Raw genomic sequence first — 10478 nt, forward strand, 5'->3', positions numbered from 1 at the left:
CCTATTTTGAAATGATGTAAAAACTCTTATATTAAAATAAAATTAAAAGCTATTACTGACCATAAAAAACTAATGTCTCCATGTTAACAAGCATATAATAATTGTGGAAGAACTGAAAATGTTCCTTCCCCTAATAAGTTCTACATTGGCTACTATCTCGCCACGATTTTTCTAATGTGTCTATGTTTTAATTGAACCTCTGTAACCCATCCTCTTGTGTGTTAATATTGTGAGTGCACCATATCCTATGTTTTTAATTATTGAAAAATATTTCTTTATGAGGGTTTAGCCCTTGTTATTGGACATGTTTTTTAATGATTTTCCTTGTTATCACTTGATATGTCATTTGTGATATCACAAGGGGTATACCAAATGGATCAATGTCTCATGGTGGTTTTTGGTCCCTACTCTTTCCACCTAGGGATTTGTAAAGCTTTTTGTCCCTACCAATTGGGGAACTATTCCTAGTAGTCCAAGGATAGGGTATGATAGAGCTTCTATTTCTAAGCATGTTGGGGTATATTCTCAAAATTTATCACACATTTATAAGTCTACTACTATTCTACCTCAAAAAAGGATATATTGTCCTAGATTCATTCATGGGATAAACCCTCCTCTATTGTTGTTTAGGTGTAGGATATCGTGAAAAGAGACCTTTCTATAATGTAAGGAATCTTATTTTCATATTTTAGCCTTCTTAGCCTAATATTCACAACTTATTTTTCAGTTCTTTCTAACCCTTGATGGTTAAAAAAATACCCTTTTGATTGAGGTTTTAATTACTTACTTTACTTATTTAGAAAATGAACTCTTGTTAGAGATTTTTATTATCTTATTGTTCCATTCTATTTATTTATTTTGGATGGAAGTCCTCTACAAAATATTTGTACCTACTAGGTATGGAGAACGTGCCTTCCCACCGAACCTCTCCACCTAAGAGCTAAGGACTAAGGGGTATGATCCATTCTACGAAATTCACTAGGAGCACAACCTTGCCTTGTCCATTTTCAATATTGGGGCCATTAATTCTAAATTTGATCAAAGATGCAAAACATATTTTATTATTTATATTGAATAAATATTGTCGGCAAGAGATCATACAAAAGACCAGATTACTACAACACTCTTGTCCATTACCTAATGTTATCACATATAAAATAGTTTTACAATTTGCCATGAGTTCAATTGTTAATTTAATTAATAATACAAGAAAATACTTTTAAGACTAAAAAAATAGACTTCAATAGTTTACCCCACCTAAACGTTTGAGAAAAATATAAATTAATAATAGAATACACCAAACAAAAGAAAGAAATAACACATCTTCTTAGCCAAAGAATCACAACTAAAACAAAGAAAATTGCACCCACCTTTACTACCCTATATTGTCACTTATAAAATAATTAAACAATTCATATTGCATTTAATTGCTAGCTTCTAATACACATGCAAAAAAAACATAAGTAACATTTTATTACATATTATAAGTACAAATTTCTAGTAATGAACGTCTATATCATACCGCGATGTAGTACAAACGAAATTGATCATTACATCTTAGTGGGAAGGGGAGGATATCAACAACTAATAGAACTACAATACTTTTGACTAATACCTAATATTATTATTTATAAAAATCGTTTTACTATTTGCATAGACTTCAATTGTGAATTTCAACACATGGTCAAAAGTTACGACACGCGTACTGAATTCAGCTCTCAGTTTCAATGAATGTAGAACACTTTGAAAACTATGCTAGATGAATTGAACGGCGTTGCAGACGGCATAATGTTGAACACATTTTAATATCTACCAACCTCCTTCTCGGGCTTTCTTATAAATTGGCAAGTTTTGTAGAACTGATCAGACAAGAATGGCTTCCTTAGAATGTTCCATGGAAGCTCATCTCCGGCTCTATGAAATATTTCTTTCAACGGCCAAACCCATGGCCCTTCAAGCTGCTGTCTTGCTTGACATTCCTAACATCATTGCCACCCACGGCAGTGAAAACCACATAACTGTAGAGGAAATTGCTTTCCATATTTCTGCCTCCACAAAGAAACCTGCCCATGTAGGCCACCTCTCTAGAATCATGAGGCTTCTTGCTTCCATTGCTGTCTTCGCCGAAGAAAAGACTGTAGATGACAGAGGCGCTCCCACATTCAAATACGGCACGACTGCGCTCACCAAGTTGCTGGCGAATAATGAGCCCGAAGAATCTTGTGCACCCACATTATTGTTCTTAAATCTAAAATCTATGACTGATGCTTATCAGCATCTTCATGACTCTGTCACAGATGGCTGCCAACCATTCACCAAGGCCAATGGAGTGAACATTTTCGAGTACAACAGCTGTAATCCTGAGGCAAATAGATCTTTCAATGACGCCATGACTGCTCAGACGAGCTCTGTGATTGCGTCTGTGTTGGAGTTGTATGATGGGTTTAAGAGGTTCAACAGTGTGGTGGATGTTGGCGGAGGAGCAGGCTCTGCAATATCTACCATTGTTAATCAATATCCCCACATTCACGGCATCAATTTCGATCTTCCACATGTTATAAGGACTGCTGCTCCTTCAAAAGGTCTGTAACGATAGTTTAATGTTATTAGTTTATAGTCAGCATGCAGGTTGTTTAGCTTGTACTCTCTTGTATACCATAGAAAGCTTATATTGAGTCTCTCTAATAGAAATGCAAAATTTCAGCTGTAGAGCACGTGGAGGGCAACATGTTTGACCAGATTCCACCAGCAGATGCAGTTTTCATGAAGGTATTTTTGATAAATAATAATTATTTTCAATTTTTTTTTAAAATTTACATAATAATGTTTCTGAGAGCTTCTTTTTATGTTGTAATTACAGAGGATTTTGCACGACTGGGATGACGAACACTGCTTGAAAATCTTGAAGTCGAGCTATGAGGCTATACCTGAGGATGGAAAGATACTAATTGTTGATGCAGTCATTGAAAATGAAGAAGGGGCCAAAAGGCGGGTGGGACTACTGTCTGATGTTTTAATGATGGCTGTTTCCATAGGTGGAATAGAGAGAACGGAGGATGAATTTAAGAGCTTGTTTTATAAAACCGGTTTCAAGAGTTACAATGTTATCGAACTACCTTACTATCATAAACTCATTCAAGTGTCTAAGAAGTGAGAAAATATAGCAAACAAGAAAATATGCTCAATAATAATGATAATAAGCAGTGATATGCATGCAGCAAATCTGCAAACCGTTGGTTATTCATGTACTGTGGATAAACATGGAATAACTTAAAGTTTTATTTATATAAATCATTACTGACATATTTAATCGACTCGGACAATGAGTATTTGTATACTTTGCGTATATGTATATGTTTTAATTTTTCTTAATATGAATTATTTTATTTTTATAATCAATTATTTTCTAGATATAATAATTTGTTAATAGATAATATCTTCTTGCATGAATTTGGTTGATAACTTGACTAATCTAGATTTTATTATCAATGCTTATAAATGTTGTGATTATTTCAAATTTTACTATAGGTTCTCATTTGTATTGTTTATTTATTGATTTGATTATTAAAATTATATATTTATCATTTTCTATTAGATTTTTTTTTTTCTTTGGTGATATTGTTCTAAATGCAACTTGCTATTAATTAGTAGTATATTATTTCATGAGTTTCATTCATGGTCTATAACATCCTAATTCTATTGTCAAAATATGCTATTTCAGTATTGAATTTGAATCAAGCAGATGCAAATAATTTTATTTTATTTTTAATATAAAATCAAATCTCAAGATGAAACATTAAAATTTGAACTCAAAATCATTAAATCACACATTATTGCATTTTATCTAGCCAATATAAGTCAAATTAACATATTTTTAAGAAAATCTTTAAGTTATTGATGGGTGTTGAATAATATGCATAATAATTGAGTTCATGACAGACATCAGTGTAATAAATTGAATTGAAAGTATGATAGATCATCTCTAGCACTACTCAAACATTGAATAACTATTTGTGGGACCATAACGAGGTGAATACAGGTATGATGAAAGTAAAATAATTTTGAAAAATATGTTGGAGGATAGAAAATCACACAATGTAGTAAGAATACTTATTATGGATAATTATAAATAATGTAGAAGAAATGATTTTAAAATATAAATAATATTTAACATAATGATTTTAATCATTATTATAGTTATTACTTTAAATGTTTCTGAAATTGATTGTGTAATAGTTTTTAGAATCAATTTTCGGGACCATACTATATGAATCATTCTCAATTCCTTTTCTCTTATGCATTGGGATGATGGATCATCTAGAAACAACAAATAACATCAATATAAATTCTAGAAATTTGATTGACTTAACCATTATAGATGCTAATTGACTTAACCATTAAAATTGCTAAACCCACTTTTTTTATAGCTTTCCATATAAATGAATTGAATTTGACACATCTAAAATAATATGCAAAATAAAACATAATATTTTAAAGAATCACAATTATTGAAACTCATAAACAAGTGCAGTAAGTTTTGTCAATGTAATGGAAATGCAAATGTACTAAATAAATCTTTTGCGAGTATTTGTAACTCTCATTTTCTCAATACACAACTCATCTAATAGTTGGCTCATGACAATGCATGATTGGACAAAAGTTTGAGTATGTTAATCACTTGAGTATAAATTTGCCATGGTAGATATGTCCACACTCCATCTTCTTTTCTAAATCACCCTAAACCATGTGCTTCTAGCAGATATAATAGAATACACCCATTTCACAATCATCTATGGTATTGTTGATCTCAACACCCACCAACTTTTCCATGACAAAAGTTTATGTAGGATATCTTCGAGCAACATTCAAATTCTCATCAGCCTATAATGCATTTACAATCCTTTCAAAATATTCATCATCCATTGTGTAGTCTTCTAAACCAGTGTAAATGAAACATATTCAACGGTCTCATTTTCATATTCAATTAGCTGCCAATTATGCTCATAAAATTGTAGAATCTGAAAATAGGGGAAGCATATAAAAAAATAGAAAAATAGAGAAAAAAGAGAATACAAATAATTCTACACTCTAAAATTTGAATCTTTTATTCATTTCCATATATTACACATTGTGTCTTCTATGAGGTCTTACACAATGCAAGTTATTGCACTTCTATTCTACACCTTAATAAACTCAATAACCTAAGATCACTATATACATATGATATCTCCTAAAAATAGATGACTCTAGAGTTGTTTACATTTCATGCATTACTCCACCAACAATTAACTAGAAATTCACAATTTGTGGGGATATTAACTCACACTCCATTCTCAATCTTTATCATCTTTAATTAAAATATTCCTATGATGGTAAAAACTATGTTGGAATTGTGAGTTCGAGTTTCACTTATCTTAACTCTCCCCCTTCATGTAGAGACTTACATTACAATATCTAGGTACTCAAATTGATCCATGCAACTCTTCATCACTAGAGCCTTAAAGACTCACATAACACTTCTAATAGAAGTCAACTATCAATTTATCAATTTCTCTCTTTCATGACAAATCACAAGGTTTAGTCTTCCCATCCTTTCTCTAACATAGAGAAGGCGCATGACACTTCCATGTGACAATCAAAATAAGTAGTCATCAACTACTACACATAAACTTGAGAACCTTGACTCACCATTGTCACTTTTGACATGCAAACTTGGAGGTTTATACAACCTTCACTTTCTACCAACAAGATTCATTGATCCATCCATAATCAATATGCATACAACCTTTTGTAAATTATCCACTACAATCTCTATTCCAACAAGTCTTTTTACTATGACTTTTCAACCTACAAATCAAACAAGGGTGAAGATCCCAACATTATCTACTAGATGTCCCTTCCTACCATAATAGGAACATGAAATGCATTATTTAGTTTGAACTGATTGATTTGAACCTCCAACACTAGCAATATCATAATCATCTCTTTTACCAAATCCAAGGCCTTCATACTTTGGCCTCCAAATGGGTTGGATGGGCTGCTTCATTCATTTCCCTTTCTTTCCTAATGTTCTTACTTTATAACCCATTTTCTGTACAATCTTCAAGCCAAACAATATTTTCTATCATCAAAACAAGATTAAATTTTCCTTTAATTCAACATTTTCCTTTTTAACCATTTCTAATTCTTTTTGGAAATTCTCAATTTGACATAAATAATCACATCTTTCATTTTCAAAAAAGTTTGAAAGTCTCTACGAACTTTGAATTAAACTTCTCCAATTTTTCCAATTCATCTTTCAAACAATCTTTCTTAAGCTTTTTTCCTATCTTTTCTATTTAAATAAATAAAAGATCTTAAATAAATTACCTCTATTGGCTAGCTCAAATAATCTACTATCCCACGCTCACCTTTGGCAGGTGCAAATCTTTATGTTTTGATGCCAACTATAGAAACTAAAGTAGCAACATACATACAAACTTAGAATTAGAGCATTTTTTATTGATAAAAACAAGATATAAAAACAAATAGAAAAAAACTATGTTTTTGTATAGAGCAAGCTCTATTTTAGAAGATTAAAAATAACCTTTTATTGCAGCTCACATAATCTCATGAATGTCTTCATCAACTCTAATACCAATTGTAGAATCATAAAATAGGGGAAGAATAGAAAACTAAGAATCTCCGAAGTTGTGTGTTTTATTTTATCTATAACATTTTTGACAAATAATAAAATCCATTTTATATGTGACATTTAAGATACCAAATGGACATGGGATTATTTCTCATGTGCTTATAGTATAGGTAAATCGCTCTTTTATGCAGATGATGAAATGGACCTTAACTGCAAGCCTCTAAACAAGGTCACTTCAATTTTCTAGAAAAGGTGAATTATGTAGATTTTTATGAACCCCTTATAATAGGTGCATCAAAAAATATCTAAATGACTATAGTTGATTGGAAATAGATATATGAGATAAATGATAGGTGCAGGGTGTACCCCCTATGTGATCTCTTATAATTCCTTCTAAGAATAAAATTATTATCTCTCAAAGTAGGCTTCAAGAAATAGAGTTGCATGGGTACATTCTTGTGCTTTAGCAAAATTTGGATATGGTACATTGAAATTTTAAGATTATTGACAAGGCTAGCCCATACTAGATGGACATTAGGTTGTTTGATAATAAGGTTAGCGGTATTAGTCTAGTGTTTAATTGAGAGAACGGAGGATGAATTTAAGAGCTTGTTTTATAAAGCTGGTTTCAAGAGTTACAATGTTATCGAACTACCTTACTATCATAAATTCATTGAAGTGTCTAAGAAGTGAGAAAATAGAGAAAACAAGAAAATATGCCCAATAATAATGATAATAAGCAGTGATATGCATGCAACAAATCTGCAAATTATTGGTTATTCATACTGTCGGATAAACATGGAATAACTTAAAGTTTTATTTATATAAATCATTATTGAGATATTTAATTGACTCAGACAATGTGTATTTTTATACTTTGTGTTTCGGTCTAGTTTTGATGGAGTGCCCAAAATAAAATGTCTCTTTCACAAGTGGTGTACTCTTACATAAATTTGAACTTTATTGCATTGATATATCCCAACTTTACTACTAACTTTATGAGAACATGGTTTGCTGACTTTTTTTTTGGAAAAATTATTACTAATTTTTTAATATTGTAAATACTTGTTTGATGTGTGTTTTTAAGTATTTTTTTAATGTATTTTCTAAATATAATAATTTGTTAATAAATAATATCTTCTTGCATGAATTTGGTTGATAACTTGTCTAATCTAGATTTTATTATCAATGCTTATAAAAATTGTGATTATTTCAAATTTTACTATAGGTTCTCATTTGTATTGTTTATTTATTGACTCGATTATTAAAATTATATCTTTATCATTTTCTATTAGATTGTGTTCTCCTTTGGTGATAGTGTTCTAAATGTAATTTGGTATTAATTAGTAGTTTATTCTTTCGTGAGTTTCATTCATCGTGTATAACATCCTAATTCTATTGTCAAAATATGCTACTTTAGTATTTAATTTGAACCAAGCAAATGAAAAATGGTTTTTTTTTAATATAAAATCAAATCTCAAGATGAAACATTAAGATTTGAACTCAAAATCATTAAATCACACATTATTGCATTTTCTCTAGCCAATATAAGTCAAATTAACATATTTTTTAGACAATCTTTAAGTTATTGATGGGTGTTGAATAATATGCATAATAATTGAGTTCATGACAGACATCACTGTAATAAATTGAATTTAAAGTAAGATAAATCATCTTTGGCACTACTCAAACATTGAATAACTAGTTGTGGGACCATAATGAGGTGAATACCTATGATGAAAGTAAAATAATTTTGAAAAATATGTTGGAGGATAGAAAATCACACAATGTAGAAAGAATAATTATTATGGATAACTATATATAATGTAGAAGAATTAATTTTAATAAATGGAGTTGCATGGGTACATTATTGTGCTTTAGAAAAATTTGGATATGGTACATTAAAATTTTAAGATTATTGACAAGGCTAGCCCATACTATATGGACATTAGATTGTTTGATAATAAGGTTAGCGGTATTAGTCTAGTGTTTTATTTAGAGAGTGTGGAAGCACACAAGTAACCTAGGACCAGGAGTTCCTTTTCTAAATAAGTAGAGGAAGTAATGAAAATATCTTAATCAAAAGGGCAAAAATAAGCCATCAGTGGTCAGAAAGAACCTAAAAAAAATTTGTGAATATTAGGGTAAGAAGGCCAAAGGCAACAAACATATGCAAATGAGAGTCCTTAAATTGTAGAAATTTCTCTTTTCACTACACCCTACACCTAAAGAACAATTGTGGAGGGTTTATACCACCAATGAACCTAGGACAAGATATCCTTATTTGAGGTAGAATAGTACTAGACTTATGAATATTGGATAAATTTCAAGAGGAATATACTCCAACATGCTTAGAAATAGAAGCCCTTTCATCCCCTATCCTTGAACTAGTAGGAAGATTTCTCCAATAGCTAGAAATAAAAAGAATTATAAAACCCTAGGTGTAAAGAGTGGGGTCCAAAAATCACCATTAGACATCAAGCCATTTGACATAGCCCTTGTGATAGTAAGGAAAACCATTAAAAAAAATATCCATTGTAGTGGCTAAACACTCATAAAAGAATATTTTTCAATAAAAGAATATAGGATATGGTGCATTGACAATGTTGACACACAAGTGGATGGGTTACAAAGGAATCATGAGAAAAATCATAGAGAAATAGTAGCCAATGTAGAATTTATTAGGAGAATTTTTTATTTTGTTCCATAATTATTATATGCTTGTTAATGGATACTTTAGTATTTTAATCTAACATTAAAATTTATAATTTGACAATAAATAAAAATATAACATTATTTTAGAGACATGACATTTCATAAAATAATTTTAAAATTTTACACAATAAACAAATAAAAAATATTGACTAAAATAGGATCCATAACATACATCAAAATATTTCCTTCAAAGCAATAATCATGTAAGAGAAAATTTTCAGTACATAGCATATGTTTTTCTTAATAAATGATAAAGTGGGGGTGTCATATAAACATATAATAATTTTTTAATTCTTGTAACCATATCATTTAGTTATTTAATCATTATATATTAGGTAAATTTCAAAGAGAGTCTATGGATTTTTGTGTGTTGTATTCTTAAAAAATAATTATTATAAATATTTTTATTTTTTCAAGAAAATGATATTAGAAACCACTAATGGATTTTTATGATTTTTTTGAAATCTTGTATTATCCTATTTTTATAGAAAATAGATTATTTTATTTTATTCTAATTAATTATTACCATCACTCATTTGTTTCCCTACCAAAATCAATAAATTTTAGTAAAAGCTTAGTTATCTTTGATTGTGATATCGATCTCATTTAAGTGGCTATGTATAAGCTCTTAGCTCTACCTAACTTATTCTTATTAGAGTTAACACAAAATTATTTATACAAACAACAAAAATATGCCCTTTTTTGTCTTCTTTTTTATTTTATTACTTTGCAAGAACATTTTTAAAATATCATAGTGCTTTAAAATTTGCATAAGGGTGAAACATAGATGCAGTAGCAAAAGAATTATGCTTGCTAAAAATTTTACCCAATACTATCATCTATAAAATACTTGCACAATTTGTAATGAGTTCAATTACAATTTTTTTGAGTACATAGAAAAGACTTTTAAGATTGGAAAATATGCTTTAATATTTAATATAACTAATAATTTCCTCTCCGAGACATTTGACGAAAGTTCATATTAATAATAAAATACAACAAAAAAAGAAATAATAAATCTTTTTCATTGATGAATCACAATTAAAACAAAGAGAATCATAGTCACCTTTATTTGGTACCTTATATTATCACTTATAAAATAAGTGTAAAATTTATATTGTGTTTTATT

The 10478-nt window shown here is 29.7% G+C and overlaps 1 protein-coding gene across 1 annotated transcript; it reads left to right on the forward strand.

The window, feature by feature from the left end:
- The first annotated feature begins 1846 nt into the window (after positions 1 to 1846).
- Positions 1847 to 3314, forward strand: LOC149577909 (caffeic acid 3-O-methyltransferase 1-like). Its single transcript, XM_089826450.1, has 3 exons — positions 1847 to 2582; positions 2705 to 2769; positions 2861 to 3314. Exons 1-3 carry the CDS (start codon positions 1874 to 1876, stop codon positions 3152 to 3154), a joined length of 1068 nt encoding a protein of 355 aa, XP_089682576.1. The 5' UTR covers positions 1847 to 1873; the 3' UTR covers positions 3155 to 3314.
- The last annotated feature ends 7164 nt before the right edge of the window (positions 3315 to 10478 follow it).

This window comes from Cupressus sempervirens, chromosome 1, assembly GCF_028749045.1.
Source record: "Cupressus sempervirens isolate cs-2001-9-10 chromosome 1, ASM2874904v1, whole genome shotgun sequence".
In the NCBI taxonomy this organism is placed as follows: Eukaryota; Viridiplantae; Streptophyta; class Pinopsida; order Cupressales; family Cupressaceae; genus Cupressus; species Cupressus sempervirens.